The following is a 25,595-nucleotide window of genomic DNA, read 5'->3' on the forward strand; positions in this document are numbered from 1 at the left end:
CTCCCTTTCTCTTCCTCCCTCTCCTTCTCTTCCTCCCCTCCCTCCTCCCCTCCATCTCATCCTCCCACTCCCTCCCCTCCCTTCTCTTCCTCCCCTCCCCTCCCTTCTCTTCCTCCCTCCCTTCTCTTCCTCCTCCCTTCCTCCCCTCTCCCTTCTCTTCCTCCCCTCCCTCTCCCTTCTCTTCCTCCCCTCCCTTCTCTCCCTCCCTCCTCTCCCCTCCCCTCTCCCCCTCTCTCCTCCCCTCCCCCCTTCTCATCCTCCTCCCCTCCCCACTCTTCCTCCCTCCCTTCTCCCTCTCTCCTCCCCTCCCTCCCACTCATCCTCCCTCCCCTCCCTCCCTCCCCCCACCTTCCTCCCCACCCTTCTCTCCTCCCCTTCCTCCCTCTCTTCCTCCCTCTCTTCCTCCCTCCCTTCTCCCTTCTCTTCCTCCCCTCCCCTCTCCCTTCTCTTCCTCCCCTCCCTTCTCCCCTTCCTCCCCTCTCCCTTCTCTTCCTCCCCTCCCTTCCTCCCCTCCTTCCTCCCCTCCCTTCTCTTCCTCCCTCCCTTCTCCCCTCCCTTCTCTTCCCTCCCCTCCCCCTCTTCCTCCCTCCCTTCACTTCCTCCCCCTACCTCCCTCCCTTCTCTTCCTCCCTTCTCTTCCTCCCCTCCTTCTCTTCCTCCCCTCCCTTCCCCTCCTCTCTTCCTCCCCTCCCTTCCTCCCCTCCCCTCTCCCCTCCCTTCTCTTCCTCCCCTCCTTCTCTTCCTCCCCTCCCCTCCCTCTCCTCCCCTCCCCTCCCTTCCTCCCCTCCCCTCCCTTCCTCCCCTCCCTTCTCCCCTTCCTTCTCTTCCTCCCCTCCCTTCCCTTCCTCCCCTCTCTTCCCCCCCTCCCTTCCTCCCCTCTCTTCCTCCCCTCCCTTCTCCCTTCTCTTCCTCCCCTCCCTTCTCTTCCTCCCCTCTCCCCTCCCTCCCCTCCCTTCTCTTCCTCCCCTCCCTTCCCCTCCCTTCTCTTCCTCCCCTCCCTTCCCCTCCTTCTCTTCCTCCCCTCCCTTCCCCTCCCTTCTCTTCCTCCCCTCCCTTCCCCTCCCTTCTCTTCCTCCCCTCCCTTCCCCTCCCTTCTCTTCCTCCCCTCCCTTCCTCCCTTCTCTTCCTCCCCTCTCTTCCTCCCCTCCCCTCCCCTCTCTTCCTCCCCTCCCCTCCCTCCCCTCCCCTCTCTTCCTCCCCTCCCTTCTCTTCCTCCCTCCCCTCCCTTCCTCCCCTCCCTTCTCCCCTTCCTTCTCTTCCTCCCTTCCCTCCCTTCCTCCCCTCTCTTCCTCCCCTCCCTTCTCCCTTCTCTTCCTCCCCTCCCCTCTCTTCTCCCCTCCCTTCTCCCTTCCCCTCCCTTCCTCCCCTCCCCTCCCTTCTCTTCCTCCCCTCTCTTCCTCCCCTCCCTTCTCTTCCTCCCCTCTCCCTCTCCCCTCCCTTCTCTCTCCCGTCCCTCCTCTTCCTCCCCTCCCTTCTCTTCCTCCCCTCCCTTCCCCTCCCTTCTCTTCCTCCCTCCCTTCTCCCTTCTCTTCCTCCCCTCCCCTCTCTTCCTCCCCTCCCTTCCTCCCCTCTCTTCCTCCCCTCTCTTCCTCCCCTCCCTTCTCCCTTCTCTTCCTCCCCTCCCCTCTCCCTTCTCTTCCTCCCCTCCTTCTCCCCTTCCTCCCCTCTCCCTTCTCTTCCTCCCCTCCCTTCCTCCCCTCCCTTCCTCCCCTCCCTCCCTTCTCTTCCTCCCCTCCCTTCTCCCCTCCCTTCTCTTCTCCCCTCCCCTCCCTTCCTCCCCTCCCCTCCCTTCCTCCCTTCACTTCCTCCCTCCCTTCCTCCCCTCCCTTCTCTTCCTCCCTTCTCTTCCTCCCCTCCCTTCTCTTCCTCCCCTCCCTTCTCCCCTTCCTTCTCTTCCTCCCCCTCTTCCCCTCCCCTCTCTTCCTCCCTCCCCTCCCTTCCTCCCCTCCCTTCTCCCCTTCCTTCTCTTCCTCCCCTCCCTTCCCTCCCTCTCTTCCCCCCCTCCCTTCCTCCCCTCTCTTCCTCCCCTCCCTTCTCCCTTCTCTTCCTCCCCTCCCTTCTCTTCCTCCCCTCCCTTCTCTTCCTCCCCTCTCCCCTCCCTCCCCTCCCTTCTCTTCCTCCCCTCCCTTCCCCTCCTCCCCTCCCCTCCCTTCTCTTCCTCCCCTCCCTTCTCCCCTCCCTTCCTCCCCTCCCCTCCCTTCCTCCCCTCCCCTCCCTTCCTCCCTTCACTTCCTCCCCTCCCTTCCTCCCCTCCCTTCTCTTCCTCCCTTCTCTTCCTCCCCTCCCTTCTCTTCCTCCCCTCCTTCTCCCCTTCCTTCTCTTCCTCCCCCCTCTTCCCCTCCCCTCTCTTCCTCCCCTCCCCTCCCTTCCTCCCCTCCCTTCTCCCCTTCCTTCTCTTCCTCCCCTCCCTTCCCTCCCTCTCTTCCCCCCCTCCCTTCCTCCCCTCTCTTCCTCCCCTCCCTTCTCCCTTCTCTTCCTCCCTCCCTTCTCTTCCTCCCCTCCCTTCTCTTCCTCCCCTCTCCCCTCCCTCCCCTCCCTTCTCTTCCTCCCCTCCCTTCCCCTCCTCCCCTCCCCTCCCTTCTCTTCCTCCCCTCTCCCCTCCCTCCCCTCCCTTCTCTTCCTCCCCTCCCTTCCCCTCCTCCCCTCCCCTCCCTTCTCTTCCTCCCCTCCCTTCTCCCCTCCCTTCTCTTCCTCCCCTCCCCTCCCTTCCTCCCCTCCCCTCCCTTCCTCCCTTCACTTCCTCCCCTCCCTTCCTCCCCTCCCTTCTCTTCCTCCCTTCTCTTCCTCCCCTCCCTTCTCTTCCTCCCCTCCCTTCTCCCCTTCCTTCTCTTCCTCCCCCCTCTTCCCCTCCCCTCTCTTCCTCCCCTCCCCTCCCTTCCTCCCCTCCCTTCTCCCCTTCCTTCTCTTCCTCCCCTCCCTTCCCTCCCTCTCTTCCCCCCCTCCCTTCCTCCCCTCTCTTCCTCCCCTCCCTTCTCCCTTCTCTTCCTCCCCTCCCTTCTCTTCCTCCCCTCCCTTCTCTTCCTCCCCTCTCCCCTCCCTCCCCTCCCTTCTCTTCCTCCCCTCCCTTCCCTCCTCCCCTCCCCTCCCTTCCCCTCCTCCCCTCCCCTCCCTTCTCTTCCTCCCCTCCCTTCTCCCCTCCCTTCTCTTCCTCCCCTCCCCTCCCCTCCCTTCCTCCCTTCACTTCCTCCCCTCCCTTCCTCCCCTCCCTTCTCTTCCTCCCTTCTCTTCCTCCCCTCCCTTCTCTTCCTCCCCTCCCTTCTCCCCTTCCTTCTCTTCCTCCCCCCTCTTCCCCTCCCCTCTCTTCCTCCCCTCCCCTCCCTTCCTCCCCTCCCTTCTCCCCTTCCTTCTCTTCCTCCCCTCCCTTCCCTCCCTCTCTTCCCCCCCTCCCTTCCTCCCCTCTCTTCCTCCCCTCCCTTCTCCCTTCTCTTCCTCCCCTCCCTTCTCTTCCTCCCCTCCCTTCTCTTCCTCCCCTCTCCCCTCCCTCCCCTCCCTTCTCTTCCTCCCCTCCCTTCCCCTCCCTTCTCTTCCTCCCCTCCCTTCCTTCTCTTCCTCCCCTCCCTTCCCCTCCCTTCTCTTCCTCCCCTCCCTTCCCCTCCCTTCTCTTCCTCCCCTCCCTTCCTCCCTTCTCTTCCTCCCCTCCCTTCCTCCCCTCCCCTCCCTCCCCTCCCCTCCCTTCCTCCCCTCCCTTCTCTTCCTCCCCTCTCCCCTCTCTTCCTCCCCTCCCTTCTCTTCCTCCCCTCCCTTCCTCCCCTCTCTTCCTCCCCTCCCTTCTCCCTTCTCTTCCTCCCCTCCCCTCCCTTCTCTTCCTCCCCTCCCCTCCCTTCTCTTCCTCCCCTCCCTTCTCTTCCTCCCTTCCCTTCCTCCCCTCCCTTCCCTTCCTCCCCTCCCTTCTCTTCCTCCCTTCTCTTCCTCCCCTCCCTTCCCTTCCTCCCCTCCCTTCTCCCTCTCCCCTCCCTCCCCTCCCTTCTCTTCCTCCCCTCCCTTCCCTCCCTTCTCTTCCTCCCCTCCCTTCTCTTCCTCCCCTCCCCTCCCCCCCTCCCTTCTCCCCTTCCTTCTCTTCCTCCCTTCCCTCCCTTCCTCCCCTCTCTTCCTCCCCTCCCTTCTCCCTTCTCTTCCTCCCCTCCCCTCTCTTCCTCCCCTCCCTTCTCCCTTCCCCTCCCTTCTCCCTTCCCCTCCCTTCTCTTCCTCCCCTCCCCTCCCTTCTCTTCCTCCCCTCTCTTCCTCCCCTCCCTTCTCTTCCTCCCCTCTCCCTCTCCCCTCCCTTCTCTTCCTCCCGTCCCTCCTCTTCCTCCCCTCCCTTCTCTTCCTCCCCTCCCTTCCCCTCCCTTCTCTTCCTCCCCTCCCTTCTCCCTTCTCTTCCTCCCCTCCCCTCTCTTCCTCCCCTCTCTTCCTCCCCTCCCTTCTCCCTTCTCTTCCTCCCCTCCCCTCCCTTCTCTTCCTCCCCTCCCTTCTCCCTTCTCTTCCTCCCCTCCCCTCCCTTCTCTTCCTCCCCTCCCCTCCCTTCTCTTCCTCCCCTCCCCTCCCTTCTCTTCCTCCCCTCTCTTCCTCCCCTCCCTTCTCTTCCTCCCCTCTCCCTCTCCCCTCCCTTCTCTTCCTCCCGTCCCTCCTCTTCCTCCCCTCCCTTCTCTTCCTCCCCTCCCTTCCCCTCCCTTCTCTTCCTCCCCTCCCTTCCCCCTCCCTTCTCTTCCTTCTCTTCCTCCCCTCCCTTCTCTCCCCTCCCTCCTCTTCCTCCCCTCCCTCTCCTCTCCCTCCTCTCCCTTCTCTTTCTCCCCTCCCCTCTCTCCCCCTCTTTCTCCCCTCTCTCTCCTCCCTCTCCCCCCTTCACTCTCTCTTCCCCCCTTCACTCTCTCTCTCCTCTCTTCCCCCCTTCACTCTCCCTCTCTGTGTTTAAAGGGGCCGAGGCGCTGCTGTAGGCCTCAGGCTCCCAGCTGAATGTAGTAAGACGCCCCCTCTCCTCTCTCCCCCAGCCCCAGCTCCCTCTCCCCGGGGTAAATCTCCGTGTCCTCCCGCTGGCCACAAACACTCACCAGGTCCCCGCCACCCATCGCCGCACCAGAGCTCACACTCGGCCCGGCCGCTGGCACAGACTGGAAACCGCCGCCTCTGCCGCCCCCTGGGCTGGAGGGCGGCAACACCTGGAACTGCAGCTCACTGCTGCTACAATCCAACCCCAACTCAGTAATAAATGAAAGTACTCAAACAAAAACTTTTTCTTTAATAGCCCAATCATTTTTCCCCAGGGTTGCCGTAAGCAGTGTCCAGGAGATTAATCTTCAATTCATGAAGACTTCAGCACAACCCCGGAGGGTTAGCAACCCTACAACAATAAAAACTTGCATTTATATAGCGCCTTTAATGTAATAAAATGTCCCAAGGTGCTTCACAGGAGCGTTATAAAACAAAATTTGACTCCAAGCCACATAAGGAGATATTACGGCAGAAAGAGGTAGGTTTTAAGGAGCGTCTTAAAGGAGGAAAGAGGAATGAGAGGTAGAGAGGCGGAGTGGTTTAACGAGGGAATTCCAGAGCTTAGGGCCTTGGTAGCTGAAACATAGAAACATAGAAGATAGGAGCAGGAGTAGGCCATTCGGCCCCTCGAGCCTGCTCCGCCATTCAATGGCTGATCATCCAAATTCAGTACCCTGTCCCTGCTTTCTCACCATATCCCTTGATCCCTTTAGCCTTAAGAAATATATCCAACTCCTTCTTGAATATATTTAATTAATTGGCCTCCACTGCCTTCTGAAGGCACGGTCACCAATGGTGGAGTGATTAAAATTGGGAATGCTTAAAAGGGCAGAATTAGAGGAGTGCAGAGATCTCGGAGGGTTCTGGGGCTGAAGGAGATTACAGAGATAGGGAGGGGCGAGGCCATGGAGGGATTTGAAAACAAGGATGAGAATTTTAAAATCAAGGCGTTGCTTAACCGGGAGCCAAAGTAGCGAGCACAGGGGGTGATGGGCGAACGGGACTTGCTGCGAGTTAGGACACGGGCAGCAGAGTTTTGGATGACCTCAAGTTTACATAGGGTGGAAGTTGAGAGCCCAGCCAGGAGTGCGTTGGATTGGTCACTATGGGTAATAAAGGCATGGATGAAGGTTTCAGCAGCAAGGCCCAGAAAACTCCCTCAGGAACCTCAATCATCTCTTGGAAATTCCTTCCGTGCCATTCCATTCTGCGCGGAGGGGTTTCCTGTACAGCCTGCTCCCGCACGCTCTCCACTCCCTTGCCCCCGTCTTCTGTCCGGACACACCCTGGGGTGCCATCTTGCCATTCAGATGGAGGCAGGGGTCCCCAGTGGAAGTGTCTCCATACACGGGAATCTTTCCCTGCCCCATTGGTGATCTCGGGTGGAGAGCGTTGCATGATGCAGTGACACCCAATGCAGTTTTAAATCACTCCAGTGATATCCAGGATGCTTGCAGCTTCTGCAACCTGGATGTAAACATAATTCACATCTATATGGAGTGTGACAGGTTGCTGCCCCTATTCCATTACTTAAAGGGCCTGCTCCTCAATTTCTGGCTGCATTCTAACCCAAAACCTATCTTTGGCCACCCGGTACGGAGGGGGGCGGGCAGGTCGGAGGACCTTCTTGTGGGTTTGGTCCTGGCGAAGACAGCCATTTGCAGGTCCGGGAGCAGCAGTCGCCTTTCTGGCAACCCAGCATCACCCCTATTGGATTATTTAAAATAGAAGTCATAGATCAAGCCAAATGAATGTCCGAAATATCATCAGTAACAACCGATGTGGGGACCCAGGGCCACCACTGTCCCTCGGCCTCAACAGTAAAACTCCAATTGATAAACTGCTGTTATGCATCTGAAAAAGGATTGGAATTTGGCATTGCACTCTGACTCACCTCATGGATTAATACCCCTCAGTTTAGCAGACTTGATTTGAAAATGAGATATTGAATGGTTTTCATTTTAACCTCAATTATCAACTCGTCGATTTATCCCAGCAAAAGGAGAGAATTCAGAAAACCTAGCCTTGCTTCAGCCCGAGAAGACCAGCAAAGGTTTCCATTCTGTGGAGCAGATGTTCTGAAGCACATTCCCTTCCTTGATGTCATTCAGTAGCGCAGTCTGCTATTGGATTTTTTTGGCAGGTCCCAAGGGGAGTTTCATAGTATTTACAGCACAGAAACAGGCCATTCTGCCGGCATTTATGCTCCACATGAGCCTCCTCCCACCCTGCTTCATCTAACCCTTCATCTCCCTCATGTACGTGTCTAGCTTCACCTTAAATGCATCTCTGCTGTTCGCCTCAACCACTCCCTGTGGTAGCGAGTTCCACATTCTAACCACTCTCTGGGTAAAGATGTTTCTCCTGAATTCCCTGTGAATCTCAAGGCTGTGAACGAAAGTTATTTAAAAAAAAAACTAAAAACAAAATTAGAGGAAACGATAATGTTTAACTCAAGATTTATTTTATCCTTTTTCTCAGGAATGACTGGATAAAAGGATCAGTGTTTGCCTTTACTGGCCCCAACTGTTACAGTCTGATTTTTTTTTTAAAGTGAATTTCATGCTCATCAGTGTGAATGTTGGAACACCTTCCATTTCAGGCACTCAGTATCAGCATCAAGTAGTTCCAAGTCGGATACAACCTGGTTAGATGCAGACTAAAGCTTCTTATACTCTCTAGCAATGTGCCTCTAAAGAAACATCAGAATAGCACCCTCTGCTGTGTCAGTAAGACATTTCTTTCCCCATTTTCTGTACAACTAAGTCAGATTTTTAATTTAGTGCCAAATTAGGGACAGCAGTGTGTTGTGGGCTCATGTTGGTTCCAAACAGCAGGCGTAGGAACCTTTCTATGTCGTATTAGAACCTAGATTCCCAACGTGAGGCAGGAGTGTGTAACCCATTGCGTCGCCAGTTTCCAACAGCATCCCCCTCCCCCCAGCTAACAGTCTGATTTTAAAGAAGGATTCATAAAAACATAGAAGATAGGAGCAGGAGTAGGCCATTTGGCCCCTCGAGCCATTCAATGAGATCATGGCTGATCATCCAAATTCAGTATCCTGTCCCTGCCTTCTCCCCATATCCCTTGATCCCTTTAGCCTTAAGAAATATATCCAACTCCTTCTTGAATATATTTAATGAATTGGCCTCAACTGTCTTCTGTGGTAGAGAATTCCACAGGTTCACCGCTCTCTGGGTGAAGAAATTCCTCCTCATCTCTGTCCTAAATGGCTTACCCCTTATCCTTAGACAGTGACCCCTGGTTCTGGACTCCCCCGCCATCGGGAACATCCTTCCTGCATCTAGTCTGTCTAGTCCTGTTAGAATTTTATAAGTTTCAATGACATCCCCTCTCATTCTTCTAAACTCTAGCGAATACAAGCCCAATCGACCCAACCTCTCTTCATATGTCATTCCTGCCATCCCAGGTATCAGTCTGGTGAATCTTCGCTGCACTCCCTCCATGGCAAGAACATCCTTCCTCAGATAAGGCGACCAAAACTGCACACAATACTCAAGGTGTGGTCTCACCAAGGCCCTGTACAACTGCAGCAAGACATCCTTGCTCCTGTACTCGAATCCTCTCGCTATGAAAGCCAACATACCATTTGCCTTCTTAACTGCCTGCTGCACCTGCATGCTTACCTTCAGCGACTGGTGCACAAGGACACGCAGGTCTCATTGCACTTCCCCTTCTCCCAATCTATTGCCGTTCAGATAATAATCTGCTGTCCTGTTTTTGCCACCAAAGTGGATAACCTCGCATTTATCCACATTATACTGCATCTGCCATGCATCTGCCCAATCACCCAACCTGTCCAAATCATACTGGAGTTTCTCGGCATCCTCCTCACAGCACACTGTGATTCCACTGTAGTCGTGTGGATTGAAACAAATGGTCGATTCAGCAAGAATGATTAATTGTGCCGAGTGCATAGATGGGGCAAGCAACTTGGAATGTGCTACACGGATTAAACTGGATGGATGGGAGTGGATGGCGGAACAGGAAATCCACCAAGGATTTCAGATGGTGTCGGTAACCAAGAGTGAAGTTTGAGCTAAAATACAAATAAACATGGAGATAATGCTGGGAAAAGCACTCAGCAGGTCAGGCAGCATCTGTAGAGAGAGAAACCGAGTTAACGCTTCAGGTCGATGACCTTTCATTGGATCTGGAAGATGTTAGAGATTATAGAGAAGTCGAGGAAGGGAAGGGAAGAGTCGGAGATGGATCATGTGAAGGCGAGGGAGGGGTGGAAGTCAGAAGCAAAGTTGATGACATTTTGTTTGTCACCTCAACCCTGAGATTAAATTACTGGCATTAATCTTCTGCCAAACATCTGCCACTCTTAATGGATATGCTCATACCCCTGCTGCTGTTCCTTTGATACTAGCACTGTTGTGTAACATAGGAACAGGAGGAGGCCATTCAGCCCCTTGAGCCTGTTCTGCCATTCAATGAGAAGATGACTCATCTGTATATTAATTCCATCCACCTGCCTTGGCTCCATATCCTTTTATATCCTTATCTAGCAAAAATTGTCTAGTAACAATGCCACATGGTAAAGTACTTCCCAGAATATCAAGTTGAGTTGAGTGATTTAGAACCTGATAAAATATCAGATTCTTTCGGATAATGAATTACCTAAATCAAGTGGCTGTTGTTACATTGAATTAAATTACATCTAATGTACAGCACAGAAAGAGGCCATTCAGCCCAACAGGTGCAGGTTAGTCATGATCTCATTGAATGGCAGAACAGGCTCAAGGGGCTGAATGGCCTCCGCCTGTTCCTATGACACACAAACAGTGTCAGTAGCAAAGGAACAGAAAGAGGCCATTCGGCCCAACTGGTCTGACGTAAGAAAACTACTAAGCACTTGATTTGAGTATAAAACAAGGCTTTAATCAACCGTTTCACAACCATGAGATTCTAATTACATCACTAGTTCCTGGTTACAAAAACATCCTGGGCAAGCTGGGCCCACGCCCGAGTATTTATACTCCTTGGACGGCGCCACCAGCTGGCCGCCCAGTGTTATTTCATGAGTCATTTCTTCATGAATGATAAGATTCATGACATGGTCCGTACCGGTGTTTATGCTCCACACGAGCCTCCTCCCACCCCTACTTCATCTCACCCTATCAGCATATCCTTTTATTCCTTTCTCCCTCATGTGTTTTTCTAGCTTCAGAGCAGACATGACGTCAATAACTGGCCACGCTCTCTCTTGCTGTATCTGCACTGCATTGGCGTGAAATGGAATTTTAAACTACATAAACTTCGTACAGAAATGTACAACTGATTATTGGTGGCAATTTGATCTCAGAGTTCAGGTGGCCAACGAAACAGCTCAAGCTTCACTCTCGCCCAGTTTATTGACACCACGTAACATCTTTAGCAGATTACTGCTCTGCAATCCAGGCCTTCAGGAAAGGAGAGGAGAAAGCTGAGCGGGGAGGGGGGTGGGGGGGAAACATGTCAAGAAAGAATATTTAAAGCCTTGTCCAGTGTTGTATTATTACAGGGCAGAAGGTCCCAGCCTCACCTGGGCTAAGGAAGGACAAAAGCAGCAAGGTTCCTATTCCTAGCCAGTAAACCTTACTGGATAGTGCCTGACATGAATCAGTCATTCATGAAAGAAAGACTTATGAAATAATATTGAGCGGCCTACGGGTGGTGCTGTCCGGGGAGAGTATAAATACTCGGGCACGGGCCCAGCTTGCGCAGGACATTCTTATCAGGAACTAGTGAAGGACACAATTAGACCTCCATGTTGTAAAACAGTTGATTAAAGCTTTGTTTAACGCTTAGACCAAGTGCCTAGTAGTTTTCTTACATCAGTGCCCATCTGGTGAAGACACAGGATCTGGTGTGGCTGTGCGAGCCCTGGAGCCAAGAGTAATAACACTTGGGCAACGTCTTGGAATACTGGATAAATGACTGTTACTCTTTTTGGTGGTACAGGCTGAGGCAACAATGTTGGCCAGGATACCAGCAGGGCTCTCAGTTCTTCTTTGAATAATGTCATGTGATCCTTAACATCCACCTGAAGAGACAGGTAGAGACTCAGTTTAACATCTCATCCAAAACTGGAATATAAACTCAAGAGATGGCATGGGCCTTGAACCCACGACCTTCGCAGAGCAGAGGAGGCTGAGGGGAGACTTAATTGAGGTGTATAAAATTATGAGGGGCCGCGGTAGAGTGGAGAGGAAGGACCTATTTCCCTTAGCAGCGAGGTCAATAACCAGGGGGCATAGATTTAAAGTAATTGGTAGAAGGATTAGAGGGGAGTTGAGGAGAACTTTTTTCACCTAGAGGGCGGTGGGGGTCTGGAACTCACTGCCTGAAAGGGTGGTAGAGGCAGAAGCCCTCATCACATTTAAAAAGTACTTGGATATGCACTTGGTAACCAACAATCCAAAGATGTGCGGGTTAGGTTGATTGGCCATGATAAAAATTGGCCCTTAGTGTTAGGGGGGATTAAATACGTGGGGTTACAGGGATAGGGCTTGGGTGGGATGGCTGTCGGTGTAGGGACCAGGTGCTAGGGTTTGAATGATCAGCCATGATCTCGTTGAATGGCGGAGCAGGCTCGAAGGGCCGAATGGCCTACTCCTGCTCCTAGTTTCTATGTTTCTATGTTTAACAGGGCTATGGACCAAGAGCTGGAAAGTGGGATTAGGCTGGATAGCTCTTTTTCGGCCAGCACAGGCACGATAGAAAGAAAGAAAGACCTGCATTTATATAGCGTCTTTCAAGACCACCGGGCGTCTCAAAGCGCTTTACAGCCAATCAAGTACTTTTGAAGTGTAGTCAGTGTTGTAATGTAGGAAACGCGGCAGCCAATTTGCGCACAGCAAGCTCCCACAATCAGCAATGTGATAATGACCAGATAATCTGTTTTTGTTATGTTGGTTGAGGGATAAATATTGGCCCCAAGGACACCAGGGATACCTACCCTGCTCTTCTTCGAAACAATGCCCTGGGATCTTTTACGCCCACCCGAGAGAGCAGACGGGACCTCTGGTTAACGTCTCATCCGAAAGACGGCACCTCTGACAGTGCAGCACTCCCTCAGCACTGCACTGGAGTGAATGGCCGAATTTCTATGATTCTAACCCAGAAGTGAGCTTGTTACTAAGCGAGCTAGAATGTTACTTAATCCAGGTGCAGCAACTCTTCCGGCAGAGCTGGCCCACATGTGGCAATCTATTCTTGCCAAACCGGGGGTAAAAAAATGTGGCAGACATTAAAATGCTGTGACGTAAAAAAAATTTCACTTTTGCAGTTTCTACCCTTTTCTCTTCCCCTGAAGGTGCGAATAACTCACACCCGGGTAGTTTCACAGGTGCCACCTTGTCTCAGGTAGCTCAGCCAAGTGGCCAATCATGGGGCAAGCCAAGGCAGTGCGTGTGGCAAGAGTGAAGCACATCACAGCCAAGACTGACCCTGTCTTACATAGAATCTACAGCACAGAAAGGGGTCATTCAGCCCAACTGGTCTATGCTATATTAGCATGGATGGAGAATTGGCTAACTAACAGAAAGCAGAGAGTCAGGATAAATGGGTCATTTTCCGGTTGGCAAACGGTAACTAGTGAGGTGCCACAGGGATCGGTGCTGGGGCCTCAACTATTTACAATCTACTTTAATGACTTGGATGAAGGGACCGAGTGTAATGTAGCCAAGTTTGTGGATGATACAAAGATGGGTGGGAAAGCAAGTTGTGCAGAGGACTCAAAGAATCTGCAAAGGGATATAGACAGGCTAAGTGAGTGGGCAAACATTTGGCAGATGGAGTATAATGTGGGGAAGTGCAAGGTTATCCACTTTGGCAGGAAAAATAAAAAAGCAAATTATTATTTAAATGGAGAGATATTACAAAATGCTACAGTTCAGCGGGACCTGGGGGTCCTTGTGCATGAAACACAAAAAGTTAGCATGCAGGTACAGCAAGTAATCAAAAAGGCAAATGGAATGTTGGCCTTTATTGCAAGGGGGTTGGAGTATAAAAGCAGGGAAGTCCTGCTACAACTGTACAAGGTATTGGTGAGACCACACCTTGAGTACTGCGTACAGTTTTGGTCTCCTTATTTAAGGAAGGATATACTTGCATTGGAGGCAGTTCAGAGACGATTCACTCGGTTGATTCCTGAGGTGAGGGGGTTGTCTTATGAAGAAAGGTTGAGCAGGTTGGGCCGATACTCATAGGAATTTAGAAGAATGAGAGGTGATCTTATTGAAACATATAAGATACTGAGGGGGCTCGACAAGGTAGATGCAGAGAGGATGTTTCCCCTCGTGGGGAAATATAGAACTCGGGGAAATAGTTTCAGAATAAAGGGTCGCCGTTTTAGAACGGAGATGAGGAGGAATTTCTTCTCTCAGAGGGTCGTGAATCTGTGGAATTCTCTGCCCCAGAGAGCCGTGGAGGCTGGGTCATTAAATACATTTAAGGTGGAGATAGACAGAGTTTTGCAAGATAAGGGAGTGAAGGGTTATGGGGAGCGGGCAGGGAAGTGGCTTTGAGCCCAAGATCAGCCATGATCTTATTGAATGGCGGAGCAGGCTCGAGGGGCCAAGTGGCCCATTCCTGCTCCTATTTCTTATCTTCTTATGCTCCACATGAGCCATTCTTCTCTCTACGTCAGTGCTGGGAAACCAACCTGAAATTGAGTAGAACTGTTCACAGCAAGGATCTCTCCATGCAGAAATCTATAATATGGATAAAAATCAAATACAGGATAAATGGCTAGCTTAAAATATACATTTACAAAATTCTGCCCTTACACACATGCTTTATTTTAGGATCTATATCTTATTTTCACAAGGAGTTCAAACACATACAATATTTTGTTAACACAGACAGATTATTCTTGATTATCACAGGAGTATCACATTCAATTGGTTTCTCCAGAAGAGGTGATTTCCTTGAAATGCTAATTATTTAAAATGTAGTAATTGATGTATTCCTGATGTTTCAATCCTCCGAGATCGCCAACATCACCAATCATCCTTGTAAAAATTGTATGCGCCTGTCGATGTCGAAATGAATGAGTTAAGAACTTTGCAGTCCTGTGTCTCTTCGTTGTTGGGAGTGCATGCTAGTGCAACGGGCGATCGGTAATCTCCCCGAAATTGGAAGGCTTGTTTCTCAGGCTGGGCACGTTTCTTCTGAATCCAAACCTCCCATTGTATCCGTGTATCGGTTTGAGATCTGACAGATATCCTCGGTGACCAACTATTTGATCGTGTGCATGACCTGCAAAATTAATACATGCGGAATAATACCAAACCTCTTACTGAGCTTTACATAGAACCTACAGTACAGAAACAGGCCATTCAACCCAACTGGTCGATGCTGGTGTTTTACGCTCCACTAAAGCCTCCTCCTGTTCCAATTACCTGTCCCTATAACCCTCTGTTCCTTTCTCTCTCATGTGTGCAGCAAGCCTCCCTGTAACTGTGTTCAATGTTACCTGCATCAACCACTCCAGGTGGCAGCGAGCTCCACGTCCACCACCCTCTGAGTAAAGAAATTGCTCCTAAATTCTTTGATTGATTGGTTGGTGGCTCTTCATATTTATGCCCACTTGTTCTGGACCCACCCACAAGTGGAAACAATTTCTCCACATCCACTCTATCAAATCCCTTCATAATTTTAAAGGCCTCCATCAGTTCTCCTCTTAGTCTTCTCTTTTCCAGAGAAAAGAAGCCCAACCTGCTCAATCTTTCCCGATAAGTGCACCTCCCCAATTCTGGCAACATCCTTGTAAATCTTTTCCGCAGTCTCTCCAGTGCTTTGATATCCTTTTTGTAGTGTGGAGACCAGAACTGCACGCAGTACTCCAATAAAACCAAAGGTGGTCATTCGGCCCATCGAGTCCGCTCCCATCATTTTTGTCAGCCATGGCAGTTCTACTTTCTAAATCTCAATTTCCTATCTTTCCTCCATATCCCTTAATAAACACAGAAAATATTGGAAATACACAAGCCAGTTTGCATCTGTAAAGAGAAAGGAGGGTTTAGTGATTCAGACCTTTTACAGTGGCACAGATCAATTTCTCGTGCCTTGTATTTTAATGTTAATTACACCAATTAGTAAAAAAAAAGTGGTTGATCTGATGACCCAAAAGAGTAAAGAGTTAAAACAAAAACCCAAACACTGGGAAGCATAATTGAGAATATGCATACAAAATTATTACAGGGCTTGATCGGGTGGATGCTGGGAGAATGTTTCCCTTGGCTGGGGAGTCTAGAACCAGGGGCCACAGCCTCAGGATAAAGGGTAGGCCATTCAGGACTGAGATGAGAAGAAATTTCTTCACACAGAGGGTGGTGAATCTTTGGAATTCTCTACCCCAGAGGGCTGTGGAGGCTCAGTCATTGGGTATATTCAAAACATAAATCGATAGATTTCTGACTAGTAAGGGCATCAAGGGATATGGCGATAGGGCCGGTGAACGGAGTTGAGGCAAAAGATCAGCCATGATCTCATTGAATGGCGGAGCAGGCTCGAAGGGCCCAATGGCCGACTCCTGCTCCTATTTCTTATGTTCTTATGTTCTTATGTGCACCATTCAGTTATTTCCATAATTTTCTGCTTTTGTTTCAGATTTCCAGCATTTGCAGTTTAAAAAAAAAATTAATCTTTTAATATCCTTACTCTACAAATGTTTTAATCTTTATTTTAAGCACCTCGGGTAACTTTGTATCTATGGTGTTCTGGGGCAGTGTGTTCCACATTCTCACAACCCTTTGTGTGAAGAGGCTTTTCCTAAAATCACCTTCACTCGAATTCTGAACAGCAACCTTGAGAGCAATGATATTTTGGAGCACTGTAATGCTCCAACTGTCATTTCCGCGCCCCCCCCCCCCCCCACACCCACACCCCACTGAGGTCAGCTAACTCAGCAGAGACCAGGGTTTGAATTTGGGATCTTCCTATTCCCTATGGCTCAGTTTTACACTGGGCAGTGCGTTTATCCATCGAACCTTCAGAGGAAGCAATTTTTTTGACAAGACTTGAACAATTAGTGCTCGGGGTTGCTGACGCAGTGAGCACTGGGCTACGACAACCTGTGAGTTGTTCATGAGTTCACGGTGCAATTTCCCCCCCAAGTCGTTCTACGCTACAAACAATCACCAGGGTCGAAACCATGAAATAAATATCTGTTATCGTTCAGCTGCTCAATCTCACCTCACTTACAAAAGTGAAGCTCCTTTCAACCTTTTTTTTGAGTACTGACTTCTTCTCAAAGAGGTGATGCAGCACCTGACAAAAGCAGATAACGAGACATATCATGGGGACAATGATAATCAGACCCATGCTGTTGCTATGCCACGTTGCTAGGCACCAAATAGCCCCGTGTGACATTCAATTCAATGGACATTATCCATCAGCTCGCTGGGAGCTACCAACATGGCATTAATCTGCACATTTGAAATCTGTCTGCAGCGAGCAAAGGCATTTTGTCTTTCCCACTATTATGCTTAAGCTGAGAATGCAATTCTTCTGTAATCAACGACAAGCTACTTTTCTGCAATGTTGCAGTAATTAGATCCTTTCATGCTGTGCTCATCTCACCGCAGAAAGCCACAAAGAAATATAACCTGTCCCTCGGTAGCCACAACGCTTTATCGTGAGGGTTTTATTTTGTTATGCACTTTGTGCTCAAGTGAGGGTTGCAAGTAGCTCAGTGGGCAGCACCCTCGCCTGTGAGTCAGAAGGTTGTAGGTTCATAGTCCCCACTCCAGAGACTTACGCACAAAAATCTGGGCTGATACTCCAGTGCAGTGCCAAGGGAGTGCTGCACTGTCAGAGGTGCTGTCTTTCGGATGAGAAGTTGCATAGGATTACATAGGATATACGGCACAGAAACAGGCCATTCGGCCCAACCAGTCCATGTCGGCACTTATGCTCCACTCGAGCCTCCTCCCGTCTTTCCTCATCTAAATCTATCACCATAACCCTCTATTCCCTTCCCCCTCATGTGCTTGTCTAGCTTCCCCTTAAATGCATCTATACTATTCGCCTCAACCACTCTGTGGTAGCAAGTTCCACATTCTCACCACCCTATGGGTAAAGAAGTTTCTTCTGAATTCCATATTGGATTTCTTGGTGACTATCTTATATTGGTGGCCTCTAGTTATGCTCTTCCCCACAAGTGGAAACATCCTCTCTGTATCCACTCTATCAAATCTTTCATAATTTTAAAGACCTCTATTAGGTCAACCCCTCAGCCTTCTCTTTTCAAGAGAAAAGAGACTCAGCCTGTTCATCCTTTCCTGATATGTATACCCTCGCATTTCTGGTATCATCCTTGTAAATCTTCTCTGCACCCTCTCCAGTGCCTCTATATATCCTTTTTATAATATGGCGACCAGAACTGTACACAGTACTCCAAGTGTGGTCTAACCAAGGTTCGATACAGGTTTAGCATAACTTCTCTACTTTTCAGTTCTATCCCTCCAGAAATAAACCCTAGTGCTTGGTTTGCTTTTTTATGGCCTTGCTAACTTGTGAAGCAACTTTTAGTGATCTGTGTATTTGTACTCCGAGATCCCTTTGTTCCTCTACCCCACCTAGACTCGCACCCTCCAAGTAATAAGTGACCTCCTTATTCTTCCTACCAAAATGTAATTCCTCACATTTATCTGTGTTGAACTTCATTTGCCAATTATATGCCCATTCTGCAAATTTATTAATGTCCTCCTATAACTTGTTGCAGTCCTCCTCAGTATTGACTATCCCCCCCAAATTGGTGTCATCTGCAAATTTAGAAATTGTGATTTTGATTCCAAAGTCTAAATTGTTAATGTAAATTGTTAAACCGATCCCATGGCACTATTTCGAAGAAGAGCAGGGGAGTTATCCCTGGTGTCCTGGCCAATATTTATCCCTCAACCAACATCACGAAAACAGATTGTCTGGTCCTTATGACATTGCTGTTTGTGGGAGCTTGCTGTGCACAAATTGGTTTCCTACATTCCAACAGTGACTACACTCAAAGTGCTTCAATGGCTATAAAGCGCTTTGGAACGTCTGGTGGTCATGAAAGGCGTTATATAAATGCAAGTCTTTCTTTCAAGTGTTGGAAGATTAAATACTTTCCATCTCAGACCAACCAATATCAGTGTCATGAATCTTACCATTCATGTAGAAGTGACTCATGAGATAACACTGGGCGGCCAGCTGGTGGCGCCGGCCAAGGAAAGTATAAATACTCGGGTGTGGGCCCAGCTTGCACAGGACGTTTTTGTAACCAGGAACTAGTGATGTAACTAGAACTCATGGTTGTGAAACAGTTGATTAAAGCCTTGTTTAATACTCAAACCAAGTGGTCAGTAGTTTTCTTGCATCAATCAGCACCTAAATTTAAGGCTTTGATTGCATCTGCCAAATTGGAGGTTCTTTACTAACCCTTCTACATGGATGTTGTCTGTGAAGAAAGTGACAGAGTCCTTCTATGTCAAGAACTACATAGAAGGACTTAGAGTCACTCTATGACTCTAAGTCCTTCTATGTCAAGAACTACAGAGGAAATTCAATTCCTTCTTATTTACTGTAACCGTCCCAACATATCCCGGACTTCACAAAACCTTTGGGAAAATTCCTAGTAAAGGAAAAGGCTTGTAACTGGTTCTTAATTGGATTTCACTGGAGAAAAGCGCCAAAGCTTCCAGATGGGACAGACCTTGAAACTCAGCAAACAACATTCGATAATGAGCCTTCTTTTCTGTATCCTAACTGTACCCATCATACTCCTGTGGAAGTAGTTGCAAACCTGCCCTGACCATTGCAAGCGGTCTGAATTAAGATGCTGATCAGCTTTGTTGGTTTTTTATAAGTGCTGCTGTAGCCTCTGAAGGTTTGTCCCGAACTGGGAAGACCTTTGACCGGGCTGTATTTTAATTACTAGATTGTGTAAAAGAAATAAATGTTGGAAATAAATAGCAGGTCAGTCAGCACCTGAAAGAAATAGATACTGTGGGTTAACACTTTGGTGGGACCCTTCATCAGATGTTTTCTGAAGTCACTACGTTAAAGTAATTAGCTAGCTGCCATGGATCTGAAAAATTCTCTCTTTCACCATAGCCACTTAAGAGTAGTCTTCCAGTGTGTGGACAAATATTGCTGAGGTATTACTATTTTGAGGTATTTTTTAGGCCAAATGTCTTTTTGTCATATCTGTGTGCCACAGGTACCTCCAAAGGTCACCCAGCCAGATAACTCATTAATTTGGGAAACCCTCTTACCCTTGCCCGCCACAATTATCCCTCATTCTGGCTGGAGTAAAATCAAATCTCATTGTACTGTCTGTGAATGTAACTCATTCCGTTCCCGGGGCCTCAAAACCATGCAGCTCCTCATCGCCCTCAGTGTTTACTTCCACTTACCATCTGCAGGCTGTTAAAACATTAACTTACATAGGAATTACTAGATGAAAAAAGAGCACGGTCCCTCTAGTTTTGCCTTCTGTGGCTCAGTGGGTAGCACACTCGCCTCTGCGTCAGAAGGTTGTGTGGGTTCATGTCCCACTTCAGACACTGGAGCACATAAATCTAGACTGACACTCCCAGTGCAGTGCTGATGGAGTGCTACACTGTTGGAGGTGCCGTCTTTCGGATGAGACGCTAAATCGTCTGCTCTCTCAGGGGGACATAAAAGATCCCCAGGCACTATTTCGAAGAAGAGCAAGGGGAGTTATCCCTGGTGTCCTGGCCAATATTTATCCCTCAATCAACATAACAAAAACAGATTATCTGGTCATTATCACATTGCTGTTTGTTGGAGCTTGCTGTGTGCAAATTAGCTGCCAGCGTTTCCCACATTACAACAGTGACTACACACTCCAAAAGTACTTAATTGGCTGTAAAGCACTTTGAGACGTCTGGTCGTCGTGAAAGGCGCTATATAAATGCAAGTCTTTCTTTCTTTTTTTCTGACAGCCATCCTGGTAGTCACATGATACAATGATAATGGAGTTGTTGACTAATCAAACTTGGCAGCACCTAGACATTACTTACTGATTTACCTCATTATCTATCCTACTTTTTCAACCTTTATGGTATCTTGCACTGTGGGCCGTGGTCCTTCAGTCAGGTTTCTCAATATTAGAACCACCTATAGTGTCGGATAAATCAGGATAATATCACAGTGGGATTGCACCTGGGGTTCCTGCACTATCTGGATCGACAGGAACTAAGTGAAAGTCAGATGCTTGAAATTTTTTAAAGGGTTGGCACCCCTTTGATTTCCCTTGGATCTAACCCTTATTTGTAAAATCTTTTGTTCGAGGCACAAACTGTGAGTATTCGGTCACTTCAAAGTGTGGGGCCTATGCTTCCACAGCCAGTTCTCCCCCTTTTGAAATATCTCATATACACAGAAAAAAAATTAATAAATAAGACAACAGAACTATTTTTGTTCTAAAGGATTTAAAATTACGTACCTGCTCCATGTACATTCCTCTTGGCAATGTACCTTTGTGCTGGTCCATGTTTATAAAAATAGTCCACAAGCCAGCCACTGTTTGACATCCCACCATGATCCTAACAAAGATTATTTACTGATCAAATTGTCTAAATGAGTTGAAATAGCAAACTAAAAAGCATGCTGCATCTCTTTTAACTTTAATATTACTCTTCTTTATTCTTCATCCTACCCATCCACCCCCCAACTCCCCCCCCCCCCTCCCCCCCCCATTCTCTCCAAAAGATGCTGGGGTATGTTTACATAGGATTTACAGTACAGAAACAGGCCATTCAGCCAAACTAGTCCATGCCGGCGTTTATGCTACACTTAAACCTCCTCCCGTCGTTCCTCATCTAACATCTATCTGCATAACCCTCTATTCCCTTCTCCTTCATGTGCTTATCTAGCCTCCCCTTAAATGCATCTATAGTATTCGCTTCAACCACTCCCTGTTCCACATTCTCACCACTCTCTGGGTAAAGAAGTTGCTTCTGAATTCCCTATTGGATTTCTTGGTGACTATCTTATATTGATGGCCTCTAGTTTTGCTCTTCCCCAGAAGTGGAAACACTCTCTTCTGTGTCTACTCTATCAAAACCTTTCATAATTTTAAAGCCCTCTATTAGATCACCCATCATCCTTCTCTTTTCAAGAGAATAGAGACCCAGCCTGTTCATCCTTTCCTGATATGATCCTAGAGGTGCTCATCTCCCTTCTGTACCTTGCTCAAGTGGTCATTCTTCATGCATAAGCCTAAACAATGGGTGTTAACTGGCTGAATCAAAGCTGAGGCTGATTCTCTCTTCACTCTAAGAGCACACAACACACGTACACGTGTGCTTTACAGCAGGTATCACTGGATAGTGATCAGGAATGGAAAACAATATTGATATTTTTCTTAACCCGTCCAGCTCCGGGTAACTGACGCCAATGGACTTCCATCCCACCTCAGGTCAACTAACTGAATCAAACCCAAGAGCTTCCTAGTCTGCATGGCTCACTAGATTGATTCCTGGGGTGAGAGGGCTGTCCTATGAGGAGAGATTGAGTAGATTGGGCCTATACTCTCTGGAGTTTAAAAGAATGAGAGGTGATCTCATTGAAACATACAAGATTCTGAGGGGAATTGACAGGCTAGATGCTGAGAGATTGTTTCCCCCTGGCTGCAGTGTCTGGAACTAGGGGGCATAGTCTCAGGATAAGGGGTCGGCCATTTAAGACTGAGTTGAGGAGGAATTTCTTCACTCAGAGGGTTGTGAATCTTTGGAATTCTCTACCCCAGAGGGCTGTGAATGCTGAATCGTTGAGTATATTCAAGGCTGAGATAGATAGATTTTTGGAATCTAGAGGAATCAAGGGATATGGGGATCTGGCGGAAAAATGGAGTTGAGGTCAAAGATCAGCCATGATCTTATTGAATGGCGGAGCAGGCTCGAGGGGCCGTGTGGCCTACTCCTGCTCCTAATTATTATGTTCTTATGGCTCAGTTTCACACAAGGCAATACACTGTGCAATTGAGCCATCGAGGAAGCTTTTAATATTACCCTAATATGTTTAATTGCAACTTGATACTGGGGTCAAAAGCTCAACTGAGCCCACTTGTAATGCTTTAATTCCACCATGAAGTATATGCAATTGTGGGCTCAACGGTGCTTACATCCCAGCATAAACCATGTGTAATCTCGAAACATTTACAGAACACATATGATAGGGGCTGGTTAGTACACTGTATTTGAATCTAGTTCACAGGCATGGGATGAAGTCTCTCTGCTGACTGGAAGGGTCCCATATACAATAAGTCTGACCTGTTCTTTTAGATAACATTTCAAGTGCAATAAATAGAAGTGAAGGGAAATGATTAAGATGACTGCTGAGATTCTATGAGAAAATGTGAACCCAAATTTTCTCAATGGCTCAAAGGGTACAGTAATTGAACAGCTGAGTCCTACAGACCAGGCAAGTTACAGATTTGTTCCTGCTTTGTCCTAAGGTCGGTGGCAAGGAGTGCTACAATAGGCTTCAGCACCTGTGAATTAAGACGGGCAAAAACCAGTCCACCAACCCCAACTGAAAATGTATGACATGAATCAGTCATTCATGTGGAAATGACTTATGAAATAATACTGGGCGGCCTGCTGGTGGCGCTGTCCAGGGAGAGTATAAATACTCGGGCACAGGCCCAGCTTGCGCAGGACATTCTTAACAGGAACTAGTGAAGTACACAACTAGACCGCCATGTTGTAAAACAGTTGTTTAACACTTAGACCAAGTGCCTAGTAGTTTTCTTACGTCAATGTGTATGTGTGGACTTTGTGTGAGGACCAGTTTGGGCTTGAGTGTGATAACCCTCCCCCACTGGTTGATTAGCTACAGATGCCCAAGATACTCAGATACTCAGGTACTTCTTGCAATTTAGCATACTGTATTCACTGCTCACGATGCGGCTTCCTCTACATTGGGGAGGCCAAGCGAAGGTTGGGTGACCGCTTTGCGGAACACTTCCGTTCAATCTGTAAGCGTGACCCCGAGCTTCGGTCGCCTGTCACTTTAATTCTCCGCTCCACTCCCACTCTGGCCTCTCCGTCCTCGGCCTCTTGCACTGCTCCAACGAAGCTCAACGTAAACTCGAGAAACAACACCTCGTCTTTCGATTAGGCACTTTACAGCTTCTGGACTCAACATCGAGTTCTACAATTTCAGGCTATAACCTCGACCCCAATGTTTTCTTTTTTCTCTCGCATGGCAGCTGTTGATGATTCTGCCTTTGCCATTTACACTTCATCTAGAGCCATCTTTTGTTTCTTAACTTGTCCCATTACCATCTCCTTTTGCCTCGCACCATCACTTTTTTGTCTTTTAATCTCTCCTGCCTTCCACCCTGTCACAGACCTTCCCTTTGTTCTTTCCCCCCCTCCTCCCTTTCCCGGCTCCTACACTTGCTTAAATATCTGCTACTTCTCCAAATGTTTCCAGTTCTGGCGAAGAAAAGGCCATCGACCTGAAACATTAACTCTGTTTCTCTCCCCATGATACTGCCTGACCTGCTGAGTGTTTAGAAAACATAGAAACACTGAAAAATAGGAGCAGGAGTCGGCCATTCGACCCTTCGAGCCTGCTCCGCCATTCAATATGATCATGGCTGATCCTCTATCTCAATACCATATTCCCGCTCTCTCCCCATACCCCTTGATGCCTTTTCTGTCTAGAAATCTATCTATCTCCTTCTTAAATATATTCAGTGACTTGGCCTCCACAACCTTCTGTGGTAGAGAATTCCACAGGTTCACCACCCTCTGAGTGAAGAGATTTCTCCTCATCTCAGTCCTAAATGTCTTACCCCGTATCCTGAGACTGTGACTCCTCGTTCTAGACCCCCCAGCCAGGGGAAACATCCTCCCTGCCTCCAGTCTGTCTAGCCCTGTCAGAATTTTATATGTTTCAATGAGATCCCCTCTCATTCTTCTAAACTCCAGTGAATACAGTCGACCCAATCTCTCCTCATACAACAGTCCTGCCATCCCGTCTGGTGAACCTTCGCTACACTCCCCAAATGTTTCCAGCATTTTTTGTTGTTACTCAGACACTCAACGCTCACTCATCAATAATGGCCACTTGAGCAAATCACTAGAGCAAGCCCATTGCTGTAGAACCATACCCGACAACACCTGTAGAAGAGAAAAGAAAATACACGGGGCCTGGAGCAGTGGATTCTAACTTGGCATAGGACTAACCGAGAGAAAAAGAAAACGAAAGATAGGGAAGCAAAGGGAAAGAAAACAGAAACAATCACAAAAAAAAAGCAGACAGAGGAAGAAAATAGAAAGTGAGCTTAAGCACAAAGCAAAAGTAGACAGCAGGCAGACACGAGGAGCAGCAGAGAATCAAATATAAAGGTTACATTCTAATCTTGCCCAAATCATTAGGCATTGCAAAGTACCTGTTTATAGGCTATATTTTCTTTTTTTTTTATTCAGTGGATGCGGGTGTCACTGGCAAGGCCAGCATTTATTGCCCATCCCTAATTGCCCTTGAGAAGGTGGCGGTGAGCCGCCTTCTTGAACCGTTTGTGATGAAGTTTCTTGTAGTGGTTTCAGAGGGCAGTTAAGAGTCCACCACATTGCTGTGGGTCTGGAGTCACATATAGGCCAGATTTCCTTCCCTAAAGGGCATTAGTGAACCAGATGGGTTTTTACAACATTCTGGTATGATTTATTTAATTGAATTTAAATTCCACTACAGTGGGATTTGAACTCATGTATCAGTGACCATTAGTCCAAACACTCTGGATTATTAGTCCAATAACATACCCAATATGCTACCATACCACTGTGTTACCTTCATTGTTTATCTCAACACTAAGCAATGAAGCCAAACAGGTCAAGAAAGTGACCACTAACGTGGTCTCTGACCCTGCGCTTCTCATCAAATACTTCCACATCACTAGTGGGAGGTGTGATGACTTCCATTGTAACGTGTATCGTCAACTGAACCAAACCATCGGTTTTATCCGCTTGTTGGGTGGCCAATGTGGACATCACGGATGCCCAGGAGCTCGACTGTGACAAAGCCCGAGCCCGCAGATTACCTGATTGGTCCTCTTGAGAAGCTTCCTCATTTCTTTGTTTTGGAAGTAGTGCTGAGCGAAAGGATCGGCCTGGGCGTTGTAAGGCGGGATGACATCGCACAGTTTGGGGTGAACTTTGCCGTATGCCTTGGCGGAGTTGGAGACGGCCACGCCGTCCAAGATGAAACCTCTTTCTCTTCTGAAGTAATCATAGTCCAGGCAACAAAGCCCAGGAGGACAGGAAATATTGCTCATGGTTGCAGCGCTAGTTCATGTATGGCGCCAGCCTGTACCCCACATATAACCACCCCAAACCATGCAAATGTCACAGTGCCAGTCACAGGGCTCACTGTTACGTTTTCCATTGAATATAACGTTACCTTTTAACCTACGCTTTTTTCAACCCTGACAATCGCTGTGCAAATAAAATTATATTTCCGCAGTTCAGAATTGATTATAAGGGGGCATACCACAGTAGCTAGAGTTAGTTTGTATTTTATAAGTCTCACAGTCTTTATTATTATTTACTGTGTCAGCTGTGGCTCAGTGGGTTGCACTGAGTCAGAATGGTTGTGGG

At 48.5% G+C, this 25,595-nt stretch overlaps 2 protein-coding genes across 3 annotated transcripts in view; both read right to left on the minus strand.

Moving 5' to 3' along the window:
• cwc25 (CWC25 spliceosome associated protein) overlaps positions 1-5,059 on the minus strand; it is a 36,499-nt gene extending 31,440 nt beyond the window's left edge. For both annotated transcript variants that reach the window (XM_085966209.1, XM_085966210.1), the window contains exon 1: positions 5,028-5,059. In XM_085966209.1, the coding sequence (XP_085822335.1) occupies positions 5,028-5,045 (18 nt within the window). In that variant the 5' untranslated portion in view covers positions 5,046-5,059. The remainder of the gene's footprint in view (positions 1-5,027) is intronic.
• An 8,701-nt stretch (positions 5,060-13,760) lies between these two features.
• LOC147101040 (sperm microtubule associated protein 1-like) lies at positions 13,761-25,310 on the minus strand. Its single transcript, XM_085966694.1, has 3 exons — positions 25,040-25,310; positions 20,432-20,531; positions 13,761-14,238 (listed from the first exon to the last, which is right to left on the minus strand). The coding sequence occupies exons 1-3, from the start codon at positions 25,271-25,273 to the stop codon at positions 14,081-14,083; spliced, it is 492 nt and encodes a 163-aa protein (XP_085822820.1). The 5' UTR covers positions 25,274-25,310; the 3' UTR covers positions 13,761-14,080.
• Between the last annotated feature and the right edge of the window lie 285 nt (positions 25,311-25,595).

This window comes from Somniosus microcephalus, chromosome 24 (genome assembly GCF_052327205.1).
Source record: "Somniosus microcephalus isolate GS21.2 chromosome 24, FLI_Smic_1.0, whole genome shotgun sequence".
NCBI classification, from domain to species: Eukaryota; Metazoa; Chordata; class Chondrichthyes; order Squaliformes; family Somniosidae; genus Somniosus; species Somniosus microcephalus.

Bases quoted from the DNA above. Each gene is read 5' to 3' on its own strand.
- LOC147101040 (XM_085966694.1), bottom strand. From the start codon at position 25,273: ATGAGCAATATTTCCTGTCCTCCTGGGCTTTGTTGCCTGGACTATGAT. The intron at 20,532-25,039 runs GTAATCTGCGGG...AATCTTTGTTAG, and splicing joins TTCTCAAGAGGACCAATCAG to GATCATGGTGGGATGTCAAA. The intron at 14,239-20,431 runs GTACGTAATTTT...TTAATTTTGCAG, and splicing joins GAGGAATGTACATGGAGCAG to GTCATGCACACGATCAAATA.